Consider the following 26,078-nt stretch of genomic DNA (forward strand, 5'->3'; position numbering starts at 1 on the left):
GTGTAAATGTACAAAGGAAAATAATAAAGCGGTCGTATTTACAATATTTTCATGCGTAAAAAGGCCTGGTACGCACCTTATCTGGAGGCCTGGATTGGACCATTCAAAGTTGTAGGCAAACTTGGAGAGGTTAATTATTTCGTGGACTTGGGCAACCCTAAGGAGGCCCCTAGGGTCTTTCACACTAATCGTTTGAAGGCCTATGTTTCTAAACCAGAACTAGGGGCTTTAATTCTAGCCTCTGATCAAGGGTGTCTCCCTGATCTCCCCAGGGGACACCCTTCATATGCAACAGTTAAAGGAGTGAAACTCTCCTCAGATCTGAGACTGCAGCAACAGGAATGCACGTTTCTGACTCAGTTTGCCTCCCTGTTTTCTCTGACACCAGGCTTCACCCCTTGGGGCCAGCATGGTATTCTCACTGGTGACAATCTCCCTGTCAAAATCAGGGGCTACAGAATGCCAGTTCAAGTAAGATCTCATATAAAGGAAGAGGTCAACAAGATGCTTGACCTTGGGGTTATTGAGTCATCTACTAGTTCACAGGCTAGTCCAGTTGTTGTAGTGCCAAAAGCAGGAACCAAAGAGTTGACTATAGGGCTCTGAATGCTCAACATCTGATGCCCATCCTTTACCAAGCACAGATGAGCTGGTGGACAAACTTGGATCTGGCAAGTTGCTCTGCACGTTTGACTTGGCCTCAGGCTTTTGGCAATTAGCTCTGGCAGACCATGCAAAGGCGAAAACTGCATTTTCCACCCCAAGGAGGCTTATACCAGTTTAGGGTTATGCCTTTTGGACTAAAGAATGCACCTGCTACATTTCAAAGGATGGTGAACTAGGTTCTGAATGGGTTAGAGGACTTCTGCATAGCATACCTCGATGACATAGTGTTCAGCCCTAATTGGGAAGACCATCTTCATCACCTAGGATATGTATTGCAGGCTCTTGAACAGGCCCATCTGACCATAAAGGCAAGTTAATGTCACATTGGTCAGAGAAAAGTGGTCTACCTTGAGTATGAGGTAGGAGGAGGTGAGATTAGGCCAATGCCTCGTAAAGTACAAGCTGTACAGGACTGGGCCTGACTGGGTACTAACATTTTATTGAGAACTGTGGCACCATAGCTTCTCCCCTGAATGTCATCTTTTCCCCAACATTTCTTAAGACGGTCAGATGTAATGAAGTGTGCCAAGGCATTTAAAGGGTTGAAAAAAGGCTCTGCAGTCAGAAGCTCCAGTCTCGAGAGCCCCTGACTGTAACCAAACCTGTATTTTACAGACCGATGCATCAAATACAGGAATAGGAGCATTCTTGGGTCAACTGGACAAACAATCCAGGGAACACCCTATTTACTTCATCAGTAGAAAATTGAAGGACCGGTAGAGAAGGTGAGCAACAATAGAACGTGAATGTTTTGCCATTGTGTGGTCTTTGAAGAAGTTAAGCCCGTACTTGTATGGTTCTACTTAACTAATTCAAACAGACCACCAACCCTTGAGATGGTTAATGCAAATGAAGGGGGAAAATCCAAAACTGCTCAGATGCTCTATCTGCCTTCACGGGTTTGATTTTACCATTGAGCATAGGTGCGGGTGTAATCGTCAAAAGGCTGATTGTCTCCAGGAAGTATGAATGACTGCATGAAGAGTTTCATACAGGAGTGGATTAAATCTTCCTGTCCCTTCGGCTGGCAGGGGACGAATGTTAGTAAGAATTTTCAGTTTCTGTCCTTATTCCCTTTAACCTTAGAGACCCCCAGCCCATTGCTGGAATCTGTGACCTTTTTGATTTTAACCTCCAGAGTGAGTGGGCCTTTTTTGCCACCCACTCAAGCCTTTTCCCTCAACACTATTTTGTGTTCCCTATGTGTTAATGAAGTCTGGTAAACTCTGTAGACGTCTGCTTTTTATATAGTGACACACAGAACCCTTTGTGCAGTGCCACTGCTAATGTTTAAATACATTTTCTCGTGTGAACTACAGTTCCCAAGAATAGTAGTACAACTTTTGTCTTACTTATCTTTTTCCTTTGTGCGTCCAGCACAGACCACCTTATGTGAAGTGCTGGGGGGGTTACATGCCCAGGCTCCAGTAAGTCTGGGAAGGCAGGAAGTGAGGGAGGAGCCCGACACTTCAGTGGCCTTTGTTTGTAGGCATGCCTGGCACAAACCAGTTCCAACTGGGCGGGTGGCTGTCCTAGAGGACGACCCCCCCCCTGTCTGATCGACAGCTTAGTGCTGTGAATGAATGGGATTTCACATAAAAGGCAAAGGTCGGAGTCAATCACTGGAACATCAAATCTGAAGAAGAAGCAGAGAGAAGCCAGCAGCCCCTTCCAGGACAGCAAAAGCACCGGTGAAGCCTTGCAGCTGTGCTGACCGCGTTTTCCCATCGACGGGGAAGCTCCGCCAAGGACAACTTCCTCCTTTAGGCTGGTTGGAACCAACTAACCTCAACACCTGCTTTCTTGTGGACCAACCCCTGTGTCGATGCAACCTTCCTGGGCTGCAGTTTCCCAATACCTGGACCATCGACGAGTGCCACGTCTTCCAAAGGACGAATCCAGCTAAAACTTTGCAGGCTTCCGTGCGAGTCTACAGAAGCAATAAATATTCGTAGAGAGTCCCCTCACCAGAGTTCTGGACCGAGGAAATTCCAACTGAGGATATTCGTTCCTCTTTGGCACTGAGAAAAAGGTGCCAAAACCACAAAAATACACTGAAACGAGTGGAATCCATTGCTGCAGAGTCCATCTCGAGAGTGCTGCCACAGAAGCCCGCAAGACTTCCTTCCTTTCGTCAACACGACCAAGGTCCAGGAACAAGGGTCTGCATCAAGAAGGAAGTCAGCTGGAACATCTGTACATTTGCATGGTACTGTGGGGCTTTAGGTTTAACCACCTTTAGCCAAATCTAGTGCTTCCTAGCCTCAGAGTTCTCCTTTCTATCCTTTTGAATTACTTCAATTCACTTCTGCTGACCTAAAAGCTTGTGCACATCAGGTAGGCTCTCTTCAGCTAACTTTTTATAAGAAGATTGCATCAGAACTAGAACTGTCCTATTGACTTTGGCTGTCCTGGCTCCCTGAAGGCATCTCTTCTGAACCCTATTGGCTTTGGCAGTGCTTGTTCCCTATAAAGGTGTTAATTGTTTTACACTCTTATTGCTGGGGAAAAGACTTCCTACATCCTGCTGGAAAAAAAGGATATTGTTATAGCGCTACAGTGTTTTCCATTTTAACACTTTTTCCGTCCAAACTCAATATTGTATGGTGAACCATAAAGGCTATTACTGACCTTGATTGATGTCACTTCATGGGCTGGCAAATGTTTAAGTACAACACAAATTTACTTGCCTGCATTATTGCTGCTTGAATAACTTGATTCTGAAATTCTACTTGATGTTACTATTAGTTCTAGTGTGATTATTTTGGTTTGTGTACATATAAATAAATAGTTATATGTTTGAATGGATTGTGTCCTCCCACGTATTCCTCATCTTATGATAATAGTATCCCAGCTTCAGCTGCTTCGGAAAAAATGTTTACCCGGGGGCGCTGTGTTTCGAGACCACGTAGTCAAAGTCCCTCGAGGGCTGGCGTCGACGTCATCCGCTGTATAAAGGGCACGAGCAGCACCCGTTACCTCAGTTCCGTTTTTCCGACGCAACTGCTTTGTGTTACGAACGGCGCATCAAGCATTTCTTCGATGTCCTCGTCTTCAACTCCCTCCACACCCAAGACAGGTTAAAAAAATGTCTGAAGTGTGGCAGGAAGATGTCTATAACTGACCCCCATCGGAATTGCCTCTGGGGCCTCAGCCCCGACCATCGGGTTGATGAGTGCGGGTCCTGTCAGGCCATGTCAAATAAGGCTCTTAGGGAACGCAGAGTTGAGATGGCGGTGGGGGAGGAGAAATATAAGTCTTCGAAAAAATACAAAAGGATTTGGACGAATCCAATAGAAAATCTCATCACAAGTCGAGGAGGTCGAGATCGGAGAGTCGCTCGAGGAAATCTTCCTAGTCTTCGACTAAAAAGTCAAAAAAGCGATGTCATAGGTCTTCTTCCTCCTCGTCCTCTTCTGAGAAGAGAGTAACTTACCTTCAAAGCACGATTCCCCAGAAAAATGGGAGGCCTTGAGGGCTTCGATGCTTAAAATATTCGAGAAGGCTGCCCAGACCCCCTCGAAGTTGCCGCGTGATCATGCCTCTACTCACTCTAAAAGTGACAGAGGAAAATCAAGATCTAAACATGCAAGGGTTGAAAAAGAGTTGAGATTGTCTTCAAGGGAAAGTTCCCCGACGCCTCGCACTAAGTCTAAGCCTCCGGTGCATAAATCGGGGATAGCGGAATCAGCGTCTAAGTCGAAGCCAAAACTCGACTCAACACCGTCGACGACCATAGCGTCGAGACCGATGGTGTTCGATTCCTTTAGCTGTATCGAAGCCTCCTTCGATAGCATTGAAGCCTCCTTCGACACCGTCAAAGCCAGCATCTACCCCATCGATGACTCTATCGCCCAATCTCTATCACTCCCTTCCTGGGCAAGCTCCTGGAGAAACTGGCCATCTCCCAGCTTAATCTCCATGCTGAATCTGTTGGTAGTCTTCATGACCATCGGTCAGGCTTCAGAGCTGCCAGAAGCACGGAAACTGCTCTCCTGAAAATCTGTGAGGACCTGCTCTCTAACCTTGACTCTAACACCCCTTGTGTTCTCATTTTGCTCGACCTCTCATTTGCCTTTGACACTGTCAACCACACCATCTTGCTCAATTGTCTCCGTGATAACCTGGGTATCACTGGTCAGGCTCTGGCGTGGCTGACCTCCTTCCTCTCCAATCGACCCTCCCAGGTCCAACTGGGTTCTTTCCTCTCTGACATCTTTTTCTCTACCTGTGGTGTCCCCCAGGGATCTAACCTCTCCCCCTGGCTGTTCAACCAGTATCTGGCTCTTCTTGCTCACCGCATCGCCGCTCTCTGTCCCAACTTTCAGTGCTACGCGGATGATACCCAGCTCATTTTCAAGCTACCCTCGGCCTCCTGTTCCCCTTCCCTCATCTCTGACTGTCTCTCTGCTATCCAGGAATGGTGTGCCACCAACGACCTCTGCCTTAATGCCAGTAAGACTGAGATTCTACTTATCGGCACACTCACTCCCTCCTTCCCTGCAGCTCTCTGGCCGGCCTCCCTTGGCCCTCTTCCTGCGCCTACCTGCAAGGCAAAAAACCTTGGTCATCTTCGACTCCACACTCTTTCTCTCCTCACATATCTGACGTCTCTAAGACGTCACACTACCAGCTACACCTCCTCAGAGGTATCCTTCCTTTCCTCTCCTTCCCCCAGAAGCTTAATGTCTCCAGAGCCCTGGTTCTCTCGAAGCTGGACTATTGTAACAGCCTCTATCTAAATCTTCCTGCCTCTACTCTCCACCCTTTGCAACTCATCCAGAACAGGACTGCGAGACTTGTCCTTGGCCTCAAGCCCAGGGACCGTATCTCTCCAGGACTGAAATCACTACACTGGCTCCCATGGCTGCGAGGATTAAGTTCAAAACCTTCTGCATTGTCCACAAGGCCTTCTGGGGCTTGGGCCAAAATACCTTCAACTCCCTCTTCCGAAATATCTTCCTTCTCGAGCTATTCGCTCATCCACCTCCAACTACCTCAGGGTCAGCCGCTTCTCCAAGCAACGAGCTGGGGGTAGATCTCTCTCCGCAGCAGGGGCCTCCCTCTGGAACAGCCTTCCTGCCTCCCTGAAACTTGAGGAGAATCATCTCCGGTTCCGGAAGCACCTCAAACCCTTCCTCTTTGCCTCCGCTTTCTCTCCCTCTCTCCCCTGCTAAAATCACTGAACCTGCACTGAATCTGCTACTGGGCCACTCACCGATCTCGGTCCTTGGCCCAGCCACTCTTCCCTGCACTGCCTACCTGCACTACGGGACTGTCTCTGTATCCTACAGCCCCTTCTCCCGGCACTTACCTTGCACTTGCCACCAGCTGGCCCTATTATTTATCTTGTATTCTAACCATGTACTGCACTTTCCTTGCACTTGCCACCAGCTGGCCCTGTTATTTATCTTGTATTCTACTAACCATGTACAGCACTTTTCCCCTCTCCCCTTGCACTTTTCCCAGTCCCATCTGCACTTGCGCGATCTGAATGACACCTGGCCTAGTAGGATCGTTGGCTGTCTCCCCTTGTCCCCCCCCCCCCCCGCCTCGTCGCGCCTTGAAACACTTGTGTATAGGCGCGTTACAAATGCCATATCATATCATAAGGCCTTCTTTAATACCAAGACCCAAGTCGATGCCATTGTCCATAACTAGGCAAATTCCACCTTCTTTGCCCGAAAAGACTTTCCACCCTCAAACTAGACAGGATTTTTTTAGATCTGTGTTATCTATATATGAAGAAGATTCCTCTGTCACTCCAGCTGGAGTTAGATTTGGAGCCAGAGCGGTTCCTGAAGAACTAGTGGACCCACAATCTAAAATAGCTGACCTTTATGACTGTCTCCAAAATGCCAGTGGCCTAGACACTTCACCTGTTGTGGATTTTGAAAGGCCAGATCCTACAGATCATGCAGATCCCAGTTATAGGAACCTTTATGGGAAGGGTCATTGATTTTATGGGTTGGAAAGCGGCTTCCCCAGATTTTGACCAGGATGACATGACTGACATCCTGAGTGAGGGTCCTTTTAAAAGATCCTGTTCTCCCATTCCACATAGCACTGCAAAAAAGGGTAATGGTAAATTGGAACACCCCTGATTCGATTGTAGCAGTAAATAAGAAACTGGTATCAAAATTTAGTCCAGCTTTATCAGATCTAGAATATTTATCCAAACATCCATCTCCTGAAAGTCTAGTGGTGCAAGCTGCAACCTTAACTAGGCAATCACCTTACCCATCAATACCACCAGACAGGGACGATAAAAAAAGTTGATGCTTGGGCCCGGAAAGCTTTTTCTGCGGGTAGCATGGCCCTGAAATCGACTGTCACTTGCACATTAGCAAGATTTACTTATCCCCTGTGGGACTGCATCTCGTCAGCCGCTGAACGCATCCCGGAAGGTGAGGAACAGGATGGTTTCCTGGCTATAATGAAGGAAGGTAAAGAGGCTTTGGAGGAATGCCTTCAGTCAGGATTGGACACTGCGGATAGTATAAGCAGGTCCATGGCATCTAGCACAGTCTTGCGCAGATTTGCATGGCTAAGGAAATCTGGTTTTGCACCTGATGTGCAGTCTAGATTACTAAATATGCCTTTTGACAGTTTGAGGTTGTTTGGCAGCAAGGCGGACGAGAGCTTGGAGAAGCTACAGACCTCGAAAGCGGCAGCAAAATCACTCAGCGCCGCTATAAGGCAACCTCAAAAACACTCTTACGCAGGCTCATCTTCCTGGAAGAGTCACCCGTTTCGCTTCTATTCCTCTTTTGGAAAAGGGAGGGGGCAGGCCAGCCAGAGAGGCCAACAGAGAAAAACCTTTCGTGGTGGAAAAGGGAGAGGCGCTATATCAGCCACAGCAGCGGCTACTACATCCTCAGCCACTGCTGCAGCCACTGCAAGCCACTGCAAAGCCACTTTGAGGTCTTAACCCACAAAACCCCAGTGGGAGGCAGAATCACTCAGAATCTGGACGAATGGCGGGGCATTATGTCAGATGCCTGGGCACTAGAGATAGTGGTCCATAGTTACTGTCCTTTTCATCAAAGACCCTCAAAATCATCCACCGGGAGCCAACTCTGTAAAAATTGAAGACCCGCTCCTTGTGCAGGAGATTTTAACCTTGCTAGAGAAAGGTGCAGTAGAACATGTACCTGTAGCGGAGAGGAACAAGGGCTGGTAGTCCCCCTATTTTCTCATCCCCAAAAAGGACGGAGGATTGAGACCCATCTTGGACTTGAGAAGCTTGAACAAGTTCCTCAGGAAGGACAAGTTCAAGATGGTGACCCTTTCTCAGATCCTTCAGGCTCTTGAACTTCAGGACTGGCTGGTTTCATTGGACCTTCAGGAGGCTTACTTTCATGTGCCAATCCATCTCAAGCACAGAGTACCTGAGGTTCGCAATTGTTGGTTCTCATTATCAGTTTCGGGTTCTACCATTTGGGCTGTCCTCCACCCGAGGATTTTCACCAAACTGATGGCGGTGGTGGCAGCGAGTATCAGAAGAAGGGGAATTCATGTCTACCATTATCTGGACGATTGGCTAATCAGGGCGAGTTCATCTGAATGAGCCCAGGAACATCTGGCCTTGATCTGCCACTTCTTACAGTCTGGGCTTCTCCCTCAATTACAAGAAGTCACAAATGATTCCAAGCCAAAAACTCCAATTCATCGGATAGATCCTGGATACTTCCTCAGGGAAAGCCTCGCCTCCCGAGGAGAGAGCTCACCACATTTTGCAGATCGTAATGAAGTTTCAAAATGGCCAACATCTACCGGCTTTCGACTTTCTAAGGTTGCTAGGCCTCATTGCATCCTGCATTTTTCTGGTGCCAGAGGCTAGATTGAGGATGAGATCCCTTCAGTGGGCCCTCAGGACTCAATGGCCCCTGTTTTCGGGGGAGATGTCAGACCTTATACAAGTCCCGACCAAGGTGGCTCAAGATCTCCTATGGTGGGCTTGCAAGGAGAATATCCTAAAGGGGAAACATTTTGGTAACCATGGCCGGAGAGAACGGTATTGACGGACGCCTCACTCACAGGGTGGGGAGCCCACACCAATGATCTGACAATCAGCGGTCGTTGGTCTCCATCAGAGTCCAAACTACACATCAACCTTTTGGAGCTGAGAGCAATCAGACTAGCGCTGAAGGATTTGCTGCCCTCTGTACAGGGAAAGAATGTCCTGATAATGACCGAATGACCGACAACACAGTGGCCATGTACTACCTCAAAAAAAGAGGAGGCGTAGGATCACTTCCACTGTGCAGAGGCATTGCAGCTCTGGTTCTGGGCAATGCAAGAAGGAATCTCTCTATCAGCAGTTCACCTCGCCGGAGAGCTAAACGTGGCGGCAGACGCTCTGAACAGGCAGAGCACAGTCTCCCACGATTGGGAACTAGCTCAGGAAGTCCTTCAAGAGATGCTTGGACTTCCAATCAAGAGATCTTCACCCTTTGGGGAACCCCTCAAGTGGATCTGTTCGCGACCGGGGCCAACCAGAAGTGCGAACTGTATTGCTCAAGGGGTTTTCCCCGAAGTGGAGGTCTAGGGGACGCGTTCGTAGTGGACTGGGTATTTCCACTCCTTTACGCGTTTCCTCCAGTCCCCGTGACTCCTCACGTAATCGGGAGGTTGAGAAAGTTCAGGAAAACCATGATCCTAATTGCCCCGGATTGGGCCAGGAGGACGTGGTACCCAGAACTTCTGGACATGTCCATCTGCCCTCCGATAAGTCTTCCACAAAGAGAGGATCTTCTCTCGCAAGAGGAAGGTCGGGTTCACCATCCAGAGGTCAAGACACTCAGCCTTCACGCATGGTTTCTGAGAGGCTAAGATATAAGGATTGGCACCTGCCGGATGATGTAATGGAGATTTTGCCATCAGCCAGAAGGCCAGTAACAAAATCCCTGTATCTGTGTCGTTGGAACAAGTTCAGTAACTGGTGCAGGGATAGGAATGGATACATTTCTTTCTAATACTCCAACAGTACTTTCTTTTCTCTTACACTTATTCAATTTGGGGCTCCAAGTTGGAACTATAAAAGGTTACTTGGCAGCGCTATCTATCTTTAAGTGCTCCTCGGAAGAGGTGTCATGTTTTAAAATGCCTTTAGTCATTCAATTCTTGAAAGGGCTGACAAATGTATACCCTCTGACACCTTTTCAGGTGCCCATCTGGGATTTAAATCTAGTCTTAAAATGTCTCATGTGTGCTCCTTTCGAACCTTTACATTCTTGTCCATTAAGACACTCTTAAGACAATTCTGTTAGTGGCTATAACATCAGCCTGTGGGTAAGTGAGTTGCAGGCACTGTCCTGTAAGCCTCCTCACACCATTTTCCATACGGACAAGGTTATTCTAAAAGTCAAACCATCTTTCTTGCCTAAAATAGTGTCTGATTTTCATCTGTCACAAAAAATTGTCTTACCTTCCTTTTATCCTCCACCTCACGCTAGTAAGGAAGAGGAAAGGTTGCATAGACTGGACCCCAAAAGGGCTCTCAATTTCTACATTTCCAGATTGGCAAATCTCTGACAATGTGACCAACTATTTGTTGGCTATACAGAGCACAAATTGGGCGTTGCAGTATCTAAACAAACTCTATCCAGATGGATAATTCTAGCAATCTCTGAATGCTATAAACTAGCTGGGAAAGAGCCTCCAGATGGATTAAGGGCTCATTGAACCAGAGGCATGGCAACTTCCACGGCTCTTCAGAGGGGTGTCCCGGTGCAGGATATTTGTGCTGCAGCCACCTAGTCGTCAATGCACACCTTTGTAAAGCATTACTGCTTGGACTCTACTTCATATCAAAGAGGACTATTTGCAAAATCTGTCCTTCATTCAGTCCATTATTAAAATTTCTAGTACTCCCACCTTCAAAAATACCACTGCTATGGGAGTCTATCATAAGATAAGGAATACGTGGGAGGACACGATCCATTCGAAGAACAAGTTACTTACCAACTGTAACATTCTTTCGATTGGATGTTCCTCCCACGTATTCCTCTTCGACCCTCCCATCCTACCCCTCCGTACAGTTTATGCAAGTTGCACTCTAACTTCCTTAAGAGCCTGAGGACTTGCGACCTGATCAGCTGATGCGACCATGAACACCGTAAAAACAGAACTGAGGTAACGGGCGCTGCTTGAGCCCTTTATACAGCGGATGACGTTGACGATCGACGGCGGCCCTCGAGGGACTTCAAATCCACGGTCTCGAACACAGCGCCCCCTGGTAAATGTTTTCCGAAGCAGCTGAAGCTGGGACACGAATATCATAAGATGAGGAATACGTGGGAGGAACATCCAATCGAAAGAACGTTACAGTTGGTAAGTAACTTGTTCTTTTAAGGGTGTAAGTGGTTACTTGAATACTTGTATTTACTGATTTCATTATACTGCTCTACAGCTCACAGTACCCCTTTTAAGATAGGCCTGGCTGCTCAGCCACTCCACCGACTTGTGTAGTACAGGCCTATGTTAAAGGTTGGGTCAATAATACCTAGCAGATGAGTCTTTTAAAGTCCAACACCATTTGGACTCTACAAAATCTTACCGTAAGCACCTGCCGACTACCTCTCCAGAGTTTTCAAGTAGGACTCCTTGCCTCTGTCTGTGCTTTCTGGAGACGTTCAGGGGGGTGGGTGGGTAGGTGTAGTGGTCCACAGGTCATCTGTGCCCTTGCGATGTTCAGCTGGTTTGAGCCTACAGCACTAGAATTGTTGGAGAAACTGGCTCACACATCAGTTTCAAGTGATGACTGAGGCGGCTTTGTTGACTTGCAAGACAAAAACACCATCCTATGTCTATCAGGACTGACCACTCTAACCTGACCTGCCCTCCAGACCCTTCATCCTCATAGGTCACAAGTCGGCTGATTGTTTAGAAAACTTTGCAAACCTTCACTATGCCTTTATGCAGTATATCATGCCTCCTGCAAATGCAATACATCCTTTTTGTTCATGTATAGTCCTCCTGTGATATCCATTTCGGTTGCTGCAGCACATGCAGAGTCCTTCTCCATGGGGAAACCACTATTTCCAAAGCCACCATAACACTATTAAGTCCTCTACAAAGGACTCATATTGGACAGAGATTCATTCAGAAAAGATGATGGGAGGGTGTACTAAGAAAATGTTTACATTCCACACTATCCAGGCATTTAAAGTCCTTTCACCTGCCCATTTTCTTTTTAGCCCTTTGTGTGGTTTCACTGCGCGGGGGGTGGCAGGTTGGGTCTTTTTGAGCTTTCTGCCCCCGACAGGGTTTTGTGGCCTGTGTACCGTAGGGCATATTGTTATTTGAGTTTTACAATATTCCTAAAACTGAAGGGAATCTCTAGGAGATAATTTACTGCTAGGAGGAGATAATTTACTATTCCAATTCCACTCCTACAAATGTGGTGAACGTTTGATTTCTGAGCACCCAGCTACATGAAGTCCCCATGGATACTTTTAAGAGAACACCAAAGTACAGTGCCAGAGGGCTAACTGACTCCTTTTTGTCGATGTAATCCAGTTCTGACTGGATGCGCCTAAAAGGCAAGAGAGCCAGCAAAACGTTTGGGTGACTTTTAGTAGCAAAAGGAACCCAAAAAATTGAATTTTGACCAACCGGGTCCAGTTTGATTACTTCAAGGACCTGAATGTTGGTTTGCCAAGACATTTCTTCCTACACTGGCTTTAATGTTTGAAGTGTGTATAATTATTTTGTGCTCAATTAAAAGGTGTTTACATTTGTGCTTCATCTTTTCAACATACAATGCCCCATATGGGCTTTTAATATACTCCAAAATCTGTTAAACATGTGAGCATAGGGCGACAATTGTTTTTTTGCTGGTAGGCAAATGGGATACTATGCCTTTTATTTTTAAATCTGTATTTATTAAGCATTTTTGAGGTAAACAAAATGCATAAGCAAACATGTAATTTTTTGAACAACCCCTGACCCCCTTTGAATAAATGAACTTGGACACTTGTTGATATTTATCACATTGAGTCAGGGCAAGTCTGTTTCAATGAGGTTACCTCTTTATCCCCCTTCCTTCCCCCCTGGAACATGATGGGTCAAGTATGCAGGTGGTATCGACGGGGATCCCCTGGGTCAACGGGGGGGGGCGGGTGGAAGGGGCTGTGATTGCCCATGGACGTTGTCTCTTTGTACACATTGAGGAAGGGTAGCCATTCCATTTCTCTTGCCGGTATTAGGTCATGGAGTGCCCCTGTGACATGTTCCATTTCGTAGATCTCTTTGGCTTTATGGGCCCACATTCTTTCTGATGGGAGTGCGCTGGCTTTCCATCTTATTTTGAGGCAAATTCTTGCTGCCAATAGCAGGTAGTGAGGCAAATGAGGGAGACGGACCCATCGGTTCTCTGATTCCTCCAGACCAAACAAGACTAGCCAGGGGTTGTGGCTGCGTTCCACCCCTTCTATGTTTTTGATCATGCAAGTACTTCTTTCGCAGGCCAACCACACGTGCCAGAAGTCTGATTGCTCACTGCATGCTCTCCAGCATAATGGGGTTTTCCTGAACATTTTGAAGAGGCGCTTGGGGTCGTATTGCCATCTGTGGAGCAGTTTCAATCTGTGCAGCTTATATTGGCATGAGATGAAAGTTTTGTGGGTGTTTCTGCAGAGCCGTATCCAGAGGTAATTGTGGATTGGGCCACCTACATCTTTTTCCCCATTTTTTCTGAGAGCTTTGTTCTAGTCTGTTGCCTTGCTCAAAAGAGTTTTGTATATCTGCAAGATAAGGCCCCGCTTGTCTTTCCATTCTGGGTACATCAGCACCCCCTTAGTTGGAGGAACTGCAGGGCCGGGATGGGTTTGATTTTCAGTCCTCCTTCTGGCTGTTGAAGGGTGAGGCATGATTTCCCTTTTGTGATCTGACGCACTCTTTTTAGGCCTGCCTCGTGCCAACGTTGGAAGCGCTGGGCTCTTGGATCTGATTGGTGGGAAAAATGTGGCTCATTGGGCATTGCCATGTTGTGTGCCCCTTCATTTCACCTTTGTTCCACCACAGTTTCAGGAGCGTGTCTAGTATCTTCTGGTTTGTAGCCTTGCTTGGCAATGATTTTCGGCACCCAAAGCCATTCTCCCAGTGTCACTGGCCTCAGTATGTGGTTCTCTATTTCCACCCACTGCTTGTCTTTGTCCCCTCTGAGTTGTGGGACCAGGGCCTGGAGTTGGGCTGTGTGATAGCACGTGTAACAGTCTGGGAGCCCCACTCCTCCTTCCTCCGAATTAGGGTGCTGTATGGTATCCTCCGTTTCTTCCCCTTCCATAGAAACTTGCTGATTTTGAGTTCAGTGAAGTGGTCCCTTGGAATTTCTATTGGGAGCATTTGGTAGTAGTAGAGGAATCTGGGTAGGATCGCCATTTTGATTGCATTGAGGCGTCCTAGCCACGAGATTGTTAACCTGTCCCACCTTTTTAGTTCATTGCTTAGCTACGATATGAGCAGGGGTAGGTTAGCCTCGCAGAGATCCTTTGCGTCTTTCATGATATTGAATCCTAATTATATCAGTGTTTCCCAGGTGATTGGAATGCCTAGGCCGGCTAGACTGTCCTCAGCAATGTCCCTTGAGCTACTGTAGGGGAAGATAATAGATTTCTCTATGTTGACATTTCAGTCCTGCCCATCGCCCATATTCTTTTATCATCTGGAGCACTTTTGGTATGGAGGACGTCGGGTTGGATATGTAAAGAAGCATATCGTCTGCGAACATTCCCAACTTATATTCCTGATCCCAACCCTTATTCCTTCTGTGGCTGGCTTTTTTCTGCCATATTCCCCAGGGGCTCTATTGATAGGCCATACAAAAGGGGCGAGAGCGGGCAGCCCTGCCTGGTTCTCCTCGTAAGGTTACATTCTCTGGAAACCTTCCCATTTAACCACCACTCTTGCTTTGGGAGCCTCGTATATCGCTCGAATCCCTGTGAGAAACCGCTCCCTAAACCCCCCCCCCGCTCTTCAGTGTGGCCCAGCGAAACTCGCACACAACCCGGTCGAATGCTTTCTCTGAGTCTAAGCTAAGCAAGGCATGACTCCCCCCCCCCCCCCTCCTCCCGCCCCAACCCCCTTTACCCCACCCCCCTCCTCTCGGGTGTTCCATAATGTATAAGGTTTTGCGCATGGCATCTGCTCCCTGTCTGCCTTTTTATAAAGCCCACTTGGTCGGGGTGAATAAAGCGGGGCAGGATTTTCTCCATTCGGGTGGCTTAGGGCTCTTGTGTAGACTATCGCATCTGTAATTAGGAGGGCTATCGGGCGATATGATTTACAGTTGGTGGGGTCCTTGCCGCTTTTGGGGAGAACCACTGTGTGTGCGTTTGTGAAAGAGGTGGAGTGGGGGGGCCCGTCCAGTGTCACGTATGGAATTGAATAGTCTGGTAATTTGGGAGCTAGGGTACCTGCAAGTGTCTTATAGAATCCTATTGTATAGCTGTCCTCCCCCAGCGCTCCTCCTGGGGGTAGTCTATTTATTGCTGCTTTTATTTCTTCAGGGGTGAATGGGGCCTCTAGGATACTTGTTTTTCTCTCGGGTGAGGCGTGTTAATCCAGCTCTCGCAATATATTCACGCATCTCTGGCCTACTTACGGGATTCTCCCTTTGGTAGAGCTTTTCGTTATATTGGGCAAACTGGTTTGCTATATAATCCGAGGAGGAGGCACATTGTCCCCCCTCTCCATAAACTTGATAAACCCATCTCTCTGCCCTTTGAGTCATCAACCTATTAGCTAGCATCCTGTCAGCTTTGTCTCACTTTTCATAAAATGTTTGCTCTAGGAATTTTAATTTTCGTGCTGTCCCCCATTCACAGCATTTTCAAATCTTCCTTTTTTTGTTTTAGTGTACTTGGCTCTACATCTCAATGTACCCCATTTGAATGTAATTTGCTCTCTAGATGCTTGATTTCTTCACCCAGCTTCTCCTCCTGCAATCTTCGCTCTAGTTTCTTCCTAGCCCCCCTCCCATTAGGGCTCACTCCATGTTGCTTTTCCCACCTCCCAGAGTGTGATTTCTTCTACTTCTTTGTTACCATTGACCTGAAAATATTCCTTGATCACGTTAGTGAGCTCCTGGGCACAGAGCTTGTCTCGCCACAGGTACTCGTTGCAGTGCCACTTGGGATCTCCCCTATTTATGCCGTCCATCTCAAGGTCCATGGTGACCATGTCATGGTCCGACCAGCCCACTACTCGGATTGTGTTATTTGCAATTCTTGATTTGTGCTCTTAGTAGTAGATAATCTATATTGGTGAAGTCGCATGAACGCTCTATAGGAACGTTTATCCCTTCCTGCCCGGGTGATGGGTCCTCCATACGTCAAGTAGAGCTCCGCTTTCTAGGCTCTTTTGGAACTTATTTCCTCCTCTCTGTGGCAGCGCCTTATGGTCCAGTTTTGTCACCAGTCTGTCCGCTTGTGGGTCGGCCCACATGTTGAAGTTCCCTCCAGCTAGGCTCCTGGTTTGTATAGTGGCGAGGGCTTCTTCATTGAAGGCGTCTTGACCCTGGTTGGGGGTGTATACTGCGGCTAGGGTGACTCAAATCCCTTCCCCTGTCCCCTGGACCAGCAGAAGCCTGTCCCCCCTTCAGTGGGTGATCCCTGGGATCTGTCAACCGGACCCGCCTATGCAGAATTAAACTCGCCCCTCATTTTTTCCTGTGTGGCCGAAGCCCAGTAGGTCTGTCCCATCCCTTTCCCTCTGAGGCCTCTCTTCCCCTGCTTTTAGTCTCTTCGATAAAGAGGACGATGAGCGAGGCCCTCTTAAATTCACGTGCTATCAGAGACCTCTTGGTGGGTCAGTTCAGACCCTTGACGTTTAGAGTTCCAACCCTCAGGAGGCTACCTCCCTTCCTTTCCCCTTATTTTCCTTCCATTTCAGGGCTGTTTCCTCTTGTTTACAATTCTGTATTACGTATTCCCTGCCCTCCACCCATTTTTCTCCTTCCCTTTGGTTTCTCTTAGCCTCGAACCCATCTGTGTTCCTGATTTCCCCACCCTAGTGAATGGTAACATAACTAACCACTTTTCCAACATATGTGTACCTGTAACGTGGTACCTTACATGGAGACACCCTCCTTCAACTGAGGGCCACCAGGTTAGGAATTCTTCGTCCCCTGGGGTCTTTCCGTCTGTTCCCTTTGTCTTCCTTAGTTACTTCTTTGGTTCCCCTTTTGTACAAGCTGGTTCAGTGCTCCCTCCTGGGTTGAGGCGGCGTTGACAGCGAGGGGGAGTTTAACTTCATGTATTTTCTTCCAGCTTTGCTTCTTTTTGCGCCTCTGTGGTCTTATTTCTGGTTGCATTGATCTTGGGGAGTGAGCCCCCTGCGGGCCCCTTAAGGTTCTTGTTTCTGAATTCTCTGTCGGATTTTGCAGGATTTGGTTTGCTTCCACTGCTGTGGTGGCTCTGTACTCTTCCCCTTTCACCTCGAACGATAGCGCAAAGGGGTATCCCCACCTATATCGTATTCCGTATTCCGTAAGCCCCGTGATTAGCGGCCTGCATTCTCTCCTGCACCCAAACGTGAGGTCCGACAAGTCCTGGAATATTTTAACCTTGGAGCCTTGATAGTCGATTTCTTGTGCTTGTTTCGCCCTGAGGAGGATTTCCACTTTCTCTTTATATTGCAGGAATTTCACTACTACTGAGGGTGGACCACTGCTGAATGCTCGCCTTCCTTCCTATGCGCTCTTTACTGTCTTCCCTCCTTCTGCTTGTTCGGAGATTCACAATGTCCTGCAATTTCCTCTCAACCTGGGCCGGCGTCTGTCTGTTTCCTCCAGGCCAGTTATCCGCAGGTTCGTTGCTCACTCTGAGTTTTCTAGATCTAGTTTCAGAGTGAGCTCTTCTTCTCCTAACTCAATGTCTGTCATCCTGGCATTTAGTTTAATCTCCACCAGGTCGGCATTGATCTGGTTGTGCTCCAGATTTTCCACCTTTCCCTCCATTCTTTCCACTTTTCCTCGCAGATCCGCAATAGATGTTTGTATGTCTGTGTGTAGGGCTCTTGTTTCTGCCATCACCCCCGCTATGTCTTCCTTTATGAATGCAGCACCCATTTTGGCACTCGGGTTGACGAGGACCCTTGTTTGCTGTGCGTCTTCCCTTTTGTATTGCTGGAGTGTTTCCAGTCCCCTCATGGAGGGGTGGGGGGCTTGCATCAGTCGCCTTTCTCCTTTTTGCGACTATATGGTGGAGTCAGACTTGTACTGTCCCAGCCACCCTATGGTGGGTTGACGCCTGTTCACAGCTACCTCGTAGCGCTATGTGCTTCCTTATTTTCTTCAATGGCGTCTGACCATTCTCCTCAGATTCTCTTGTGCAGACTCGCTCCGTTGGTGCCCATTCTTGATGGGTCACCCCTCCGAGGGGGCCTAACCCTTTGTGTTGTTGATCTTGCTGGTGGCTTGGCCACGCCAGGGTGTGCCCTTTCCCTCTCACATATGGGTACTTTGTGGGGAGGTGGCCTGTGGAAGGTGCCCACTCAGCTTCTCTGATCCCCCTCACCCCCCTTTCCTTTCTCTCTACCCCCCCCCCCCACATGTTTGTTTTGGCTTATGATTCCTGGGGGGCGTTGGTTGGGTTGTCTCTGGTGCCTTCACCAAACTTCTCGCTGCAGTGCAGTCTTACAGGACCATTACTCACGGGGGGCCTTTGTGGGCTGAGGCCTTTTTGTTTTTGCTTTGCGCTGGGGGGCAGCGCTGCTGGGTTGTGGGGATACCCCCCGAATTTAACCTCCCTGTGGAGCAGTAAGGCTCTTTGCCTTCATTCCTTCCTTATGGGCTGTGTAACTCAGCATTCTTCTCTGTGGGGGGCTTTGCTGGTACTAGTGTAACCCTGTCCGGTTATGCTGTCCTTTCGGTGCTGTTGGGGTGGGGGGAGCATGTGACAGCTAGCACCTCCCCCTCCCACCTGCGCCTGCTATATGTACCACGGGTCGGAGCACCAGGGCCTCTTAACCTGCCTTGTCTGCTCAGGACGCGATTCTGGCAGCTCCTCCCGAGTTGCTCCTCGGCTGTCAGTGGGGCTCGTCCCTCTCCGATGCGGGATGGCAGCCGGAGGTGTCTCCCGCTGGGCCTTGTTTCCCGCATTCCTTCTCCCTCGCCACCAGGGGCATATGGTCCTGCCGACTCCCACCGACCTCCGGGCCGCCATCTTTCCCCCTCCTCTCAATAGCAAAGGCTTATGTCGCGAGCAATACTCCACCGGGCCACCGCAAGACCTCCGTGAGGCTGCGTTTCGCTCTAGTTCATTTTCTTTCTTCCACCATGCACGGACCTCCGCTCCGCATTCTGGGTTGCCACCCTTCCCCCACTTACTCCTGGATTCCCGCTCGCAGCTGCCTGTTACTTCCAGACAGACCGCTGTGTGGGGTCCTCTACGGCACTGCTTTTCCGCCTCTGTTGGGGGGGGGGGAGTACCGTTCAGTTCAGTGAGCGCCACGGCTTCTCATGGGTCTCCTCCTTCGGTGCTGCTGAGTTCAGGCTTCGGGAACTGCTCTGTCATCTTGCCCCCCACCCCACCCCCCCAGCTTGAGGAGCTACGTGTTGGGCAAGCAACCATTGCCTTCTTCTGTGCCCCCTAGTCGTCTCCCACTATGCCTTCTTTAATGATGATACTGCAACATGCACATTGCAAGCATGGAAATGTTCCCTTTTTTCTTCATGCCATGTTGCAGTATCTGCTTGAACTAACGTGTTTGTCTTAAGCAAATGTTATTTCAGTGTTACTGTAACACATTTTGGATCAGTTTCCAACAAGGACCAGTGTTTCATGATTAGTTTTTATTTTGTGGGTGCTCAGACCTGTGCAGGAAATCCGTCCACTCTTCCCCAAAGAGGAGCCATCCCATTTGGGACTGGTGTGGTGGGCCTGCTAAAATACACACCCCATAAGGGGCAGGGTAAGCGGTGACCCACTGGGGGCGACTCCCCATACCTCTTAGAGGACAAAGAAGCAGTCCCTTAGCGGGAGATATATCACCCTCCTTTATCTCAGAAAGCCAATGCCTTCATTGGTTATTTGGGGTTTGCACCAGATCACTTTTAGAATGTTTTACCTGGTTTAATTTCTAACCCGATACTGTTGCCATCACAAAACCAATGGAGTGCGCAATCTCCTTACAGAGACGGTTATCAAGTCATCATGAGACAGACACGAAGAAGGGCAATAGAGCGAGCTGGAGTGCAGCTTGAAAGCCTGCAGAGCCAAGACGAAGAGGAGGGCCCACCTGCTTAGAGGCAGAGTAAGGGTGCCATCCCATGCAGATGGCATGAGGTGCAGAAGAGCGAGTAAGCCTGTGGAGCTCTGCCCCCCCTGCAACCAGGCCAAGAGCGGGCAAAGCTCTCCCCGCCATACTGAAAAGACTCAACCACCTGAGACATGGTTTACTGGCGCCTATGAGAACCAATGCCAAAGTCCTGTTCTGAACCAGTGAGGCGAACTTGACGCTCGCAAACCGACACAGACGACCTGAGGGATGCAGGAGCTGCACGTTCTCCTCCCCCAAGGAATGTCCCCGCTGTGAGACGGGTACATGGTATGCTAAGGAAACCAGGAGGAGGGCAGACAGGCCCAACAGCTTGACAAGGTGAGAATCTGCAGTCCCCAAGTGGGGTGAGAGAGCAAAAGACCTAAGAGGGGTTGGGGCATTCAGTAGCCCGAGACAGTGTGAGAAACCGTATACCCCAAACTGTGGTGAGGAAGAAAAGGGCCCAAAAGGGGCTAACAGCATGACACGGTGTGAGAATTTGAATACCCTATGCTGGGGCTAAAAACTAGAAACGGTGATCAGGACAGAGAGTCCAAAGAGCCCAATAGAGGCAGATAGAACATCCCAAGCAGGGCTGAGCATGTGTGAAGAACTCACGATGGTGTGTACAACGCAATGCCCCAGTGAGGGGCAGGAACCAAAAGGTTTCCAGACCAAGCCTGGAGAGACCCAGCCAACCAAGGGCACTTGAAGAGACTTTTGTTTGATTCAGAATGTAACCTCTGGTCCATAGGCCTAGAGACATTTAGTTTTTTCCTTATGCCACGGGCAGGAGCCCTTGGGGAAAATATATTTGTTGGAACTGTGAGAAGGGCATAGCCTCAGATTCTATTGCCTAGTAACAAACTAACTACGGTGTGGTTCAGAAACCACCAATCGCTATTTTCACTTGCAGTTTTGTTACTTAGTAGTGGTAGGGTTAAGATCAGTCTAGATGGGTTTCTAGAAGCAGGACAGATTTTCTTTTTTACTACATCCTAGCGTGCACCCTTTTAGTCTCTGATTTCTTTTAGTATAGGGATCAGATGGATTAAGTTAGGGTTTTGCACCGAAATAAAAGCCTTTCAGTACAAAACAAAACGAGTCCGTCTCCTGATTCTGACTTGGCACAGATCATAGGTTGAAATACAATTGATTGTTTTTTTCAGTCTCAATAATTAACAATATGGCAGTGACTCATGTTTTTGAGGGTATAGAATTGCATGAAGCACAACATTGTGATCTCTGGGTTTTGTGTCTAATAAACTAATTTATTGGCAAGGATGTTCACTGGTGTAGCAAGTCATTTCTTGGGCCTATTGAAAATGTTAATTTGATGTTTGAATGATTTATGTTCAGAAGTATGAAAACCCTTTCTGTTTCCCTGTGATGACCCCAAATGATCTATATAGCCAATGAAAGTCGTCCAATAAAGACTTCTTTGGCGCCATTGTGAAGTGTTAAAAATATCGGTTACGCATTGTTCCTTGACCAAACCTGTGTTTTACAGCACACATTGGGCACCCATTGGCATCCCTCATTTGTTGTACAATGATAAACTCTGTGTGATTGCACATTTTTTACAGACACTTCATGTGTGTTTTCAGTGTGGACCTAACTACCTTTAAACTTTTATCAGTGGTGTTTTAGTACATAATCCCATGACCGCGATGGTGGCAATTAGTGTTTTTGTTTGGTCCATGCTCTCAATGTTTGGATTTTTTAATCCAACCAGATGGGTATTTAATGCACGTATACTCCGGATCAGGAAGTAGTATGCCAGACACTCGCATTCGGGTGTGGATTACAAATAGCAGGCATTAGGTTATACCGCTGTTAAGAGTACCTGTGACAAGAGGCTAATCACTTCTTCCCGCAGACTCCGAGTTGTGTGCCAAGAAACATTGGAACGCTATAACTCTGGGAATGCCACCAACAGTAGCCCTACAATGCAATACACAGTGTATTCTTTGTCCCATTCGAACACAGTTAATTTAATCCAAACACAGGAAGGTGGATTATTTTTCTGTTTTATGTATGAGCCCCAGTCCCTGCATACATTTCCCACCCTTATCCTGTGCAAGGAACTGAAGAGGTGCAACTCGCTTCAGTGGCAGTGTGGGTCTTGTCAGTCCACCACACTTAGGTGGATGATCCACTCTATAAATTCAAGCTGACGTATTTGGATAGACATTTGCCCTCTCCTTTGTTTTCATCCATAGAGCTTGCAAAGATTTTCATTTTTTGAGCATGTTAAACATACTCGTACTGTGTCTTGACGAGTTCTGAGACAATGTGCTCTTGCTTTATCTGTACAGCTAATGGATTTACAGCTGAGTGACAGTAACTTCCGCCGCCACATCCTGCTTCAATATCTCATTTTATTCCAGTATCTGAAGGGACAAGTCAAATTTAAAAGGTGAGTTGTTATTGCCACACAGAATGATCCTAGCCACAATATGTAAACTGAAATCTATTAAGGTGGCCACATTTTAGGCATCACCTTACCCATAAATTCTATAAGCAACCCTCCAAGTTAATGTCATTATCCATTTCATTGCCGCTGGATAGGCCAAACAAAATGTTGAAAGAGCACGCCATTTTACCTCCGTTAATCCAAACTAAATGGGGATGGGAGTTAACAGTTCATTTTAATTTGTTTTAGCTCTACCTTCGTCCTCCAGGATGAACAGTCACTTTGGATTGAGGATACTACAAAATTAGTTTACCAGGTCTGTATTGTAAATTGTTAACCTCTGTCTATACAAGTTCATTTAGAACATATAGGTATCAAAAAGTACGATCCATGCTAAAACAAAAAGTGTTTTAATTTGTTCAGACTAGGCATTTGTTTGATGATGTAACTGCTACTCCATAGAGACACACTAATATCTGTGAAATGTGTTATTGTTATGTAAAGTTAATCCATTCTCCCCTTTATTGATGTCTTTCAGTATTATGTTCATGTCGTAATTAATGGAAATCTTGTGCCACAACATTGGGCAACAAGCTGTGCCATATAAGCTATTCTTGCTGATATTTTCTTGTGTAGAAGTTTTGCTTAATGGAGGATGCCTCTTAGGAAACACTTCCCTTTTGCTGCTTTCCTCCCACAGACTTCAACTGACATCTTATCTTTTTGCTATTGTCTGCATCCTGACCTGACTTTTTGGAGGTAAGTAAATCGCTCCGCTTTGCTTTCGGTCCTTTTGCTCACTTTTTATGTGGACACTGATCAGTGTTTAAGATTCAGTGCCAGGAGACCATGCCTCCCTTTGTGGAATTATTGTTATTTTTAACTGCGCACATCACCTTACCCATACCATTTTGTCCCTATAACGTTTTCTTGTCTAACTTTAGTATTATACACAATCTAGGAAGGGCTAGTGGCAGCTATTTTTCTGTGTTTTTTAAAAACTCTTTACTTGTGCACTTTTGCATTTTACTGCATGATGCCATTTAGAATACCATATGCTATAAAATGGGAATTCCACAATAATTGTGCCTGTCCTTCAACGCTTGTGTGCCTCAGCCTTTGTTAGGGAGATTTTTGCACAGCTTTCTGGTGTGGCCCAAAGGTAAAGACCAGACTCTCCAATGGTAGCTGTGCCAGAGAGGTCAGGCATAACTTTGGGAGGAAGAAACGTTGGCAGGGGGGTAAAATTCATCCCAACAGACGTCACAAAAAATTACACCACACGGTACACTGAAAATATATACACTTTATCATAAGGTCATACATAAACTATTTGATTGCAAAAATAAGTACTCAAGTTACACAGATAAACAGTAAATGGCCTAGCTCAATCCTAAAACTAAAATGTAGGCCCCATACCTTATTGTTGGCACTACAAATATCGACTTTCAGCTAAGTTAATAAGAAAGACTCATAAACACTTTAATAAACTGTAAAAATGATCATGTTCAGGGTCCCACACAAAGCTTTGCACAAGTTTCCTATTACAATCCAAATACAAGCATTATACATAATACATTGGCATATAGAACCCAGGGGAACACTTGCCCAACACAGCCAGGAGGGCCGCCAAAGTCAATGGTATAGTTTAGGAAGACTCTTCCTAGTTCCAGAAGGGCATATTAGACTCCAAGCAGGGAAACAGTAGCAAAATATACTGATACAATGTATACTCTATGCAGGAGCGTAATGTACAGATCTAACAGTTCCTAATAAATCAAGCATGTCTTTAAAGATGCAGGGGTTGGGTTAAAAATCCAGAACCCTAGCAAGACCTTAGGAAATGCCACAGTCCAGGTAAGCACCTTGCCGAGTCGATTGTAAGAGTTCCAGTGTTGAGAATAGTACCCCTTTGGAAACAATAGGAAAGGCCAGGAAAGTCTTGTTTCCTTCCAAATATACCAAGAAGAATGCAGTTGATCCCAGGGGACACCAGTGGAGATGCAGAAGAGGAGGTCCAGTGGAACCCAGCAGCCACAGGAGCAGAAAAGCAGAGCAGGATTCAGCCCCAATGTTGTATCCAAATGTCAAATGCGGTCGAAGGGGACCTGCATAACCAAGTGACCACAGACCAAAGGGACCCATGAGAGAGAGTATCGGAAAAGCCCCATCAACCCACATGCCTTGAGAAATCTATTGAGTAACTTTGTTTATCTACTCTACCTTGGAGAAATGCACTCTCCCCTAAAACTGGATGGCAATTTTTCTTTTTACTGAAAGAACATGGTGCCCACCAGAAGAAAAATTACTATAGCAATAACACCCGATCCAGATCTGATATTATTGCCATTAGCACCCTAGGTTTTGAATCCAGAAACCCAGGGTGCAAGGAGCAATGTGTTTTGTTTCAATGAATGGGACTAGCAGTGTCGTATTCATTGCAACAAAATACTCATTGCAGCTGTGGCGCCACCACGGAATGAATCACTGAAGTGGGAAGGGACGAGAGATTTGAGGGGAAGAGAGGGAGGGTGGGGGGGAGGATGACTGGGCGGGCGAAGCAGGAGGACTAAACTGATGCCCTAGATCACCAGATCTGGAGACGCTATTATGTAGTAAATACTACTACATTAGACGCATATATGATATGTATTTAGGAAAACAAAATCTGTTTATTTTCTTTTTTGACATCCTTTAATGGTGCATCCTGTGCTCTCTTAAAACCGAAGCGGCAGAAATAGCAGCCGGTGCATTTCGGACAAACCATCCATTGTCTGGGCAGTGCTACAGAGTATGTGGAATGTACATGGTTTCAATTGATATGCGGTCCATCCATCAAAATGATAAATACATTAAGTAAATATCCATAACCAAACCTCCTTACATGTTCTGTAAAGCAACTGTGGCACCAGTGGACTAAAAAACGAATAATGAAAATAAAATAGAAAAATATACATTTAGGACCTATATGCATCAACATCATGTAGATAGAATAGTTTAGTGTGTGAGTTAGAAAATCTTTCGAAATATGTAATAATGATAGGGATACCTTATTCCACACATTGAAAGAATGTAGAAAAATGGTAGGCCTGAAAAATACACTTACCATTACGAAAAGAACAAAACGGTCCTGAAAGTGATCTTAATGTATGGTGAAACCCTATGGGTTAAAGAAATTTGCCCCGTGTGCCTAACAAGGCCTTTCCTAAAATATGCGGCCCCAAAGGCAAGGTGTACTGCTACACTCTGTCGAACCTTCATTTAAATGTGAAAGTAGCATCAGCACGCTCACCGGAGCCGACCGCTTGACGTTCGTGCGCAAATACCCTTTTGCCGGCTGAATTGGCAATGTAATAAACTACCATTGAAATAATTATGTTATAAAAGATACTTTTCAAAAGTGATTGCTGTATAATCATCAGGCTACATGCAGCCGTATTTTTGTCATATACATTATATAGGATTTTATTAAATTGTATGACATGGTGTATACATACTCTTAATCATGCAGCAATCAATATAGAGCAACTACTATACAGTGGTTCTTGTCTGGTCAAATGTTGAATGCTCACGTTAGGATAAATCTCATCACTGATACATCTAACAATGTTGTGACATACTGTTGGTATTTTAATGTTTATAGGAGACTATAAACATTATTGGTCATTATTGGAATCTCCTATTGGAGATTCCATGATAAGTGATGGTCAATTTGCAAGTTACAGCAAAC

General features: G+C 46.7%; 1 protein-coding gene across 2 annotated transcripts in view; it reads left to right on the forward strand.

Annotated features, from left to right (window-relative positions):
- The window catches only part of THOC1 (THO complex subunit 1), a 1,301,120-nt gene that overhangs the window by 754,948 nt on the left and 520,094 nt on the right, over positions 1–26,078 (forward strand). For both annotated transcript variants that reach the window (XM_069620878.1, XM_069620877.1), the window contains exons 12-13: positions 22,251–22,351; positions 22,598–22,664. In XM_069620878.1, the coding sequence (XP_069476979.1) occupies positions 22,251–22,351; positions 22,598–22,664 (168 nt within the window). The remainder of the gene's footprint in view (positions 1–22,250; positions 22,352–22,597; positions 22,665–26,078) is intronic.

Source organism: Ambystoma mexicanum, chromosome 5q (assembly GCF_040938575.1).
Source record: "Ambystoma mexicanum isolate Mex_15411 chromosome 5q, UKY_AmexF1_1, whole genome shotgun sequence".
Taxonomy (NCBI): domain Eukaryota; kingdom Metazoa; phylum Chordata; class Amphibia; order Caudata; family Ambystomatidae; genus Ambystoma; species Ambystoma mexicanum.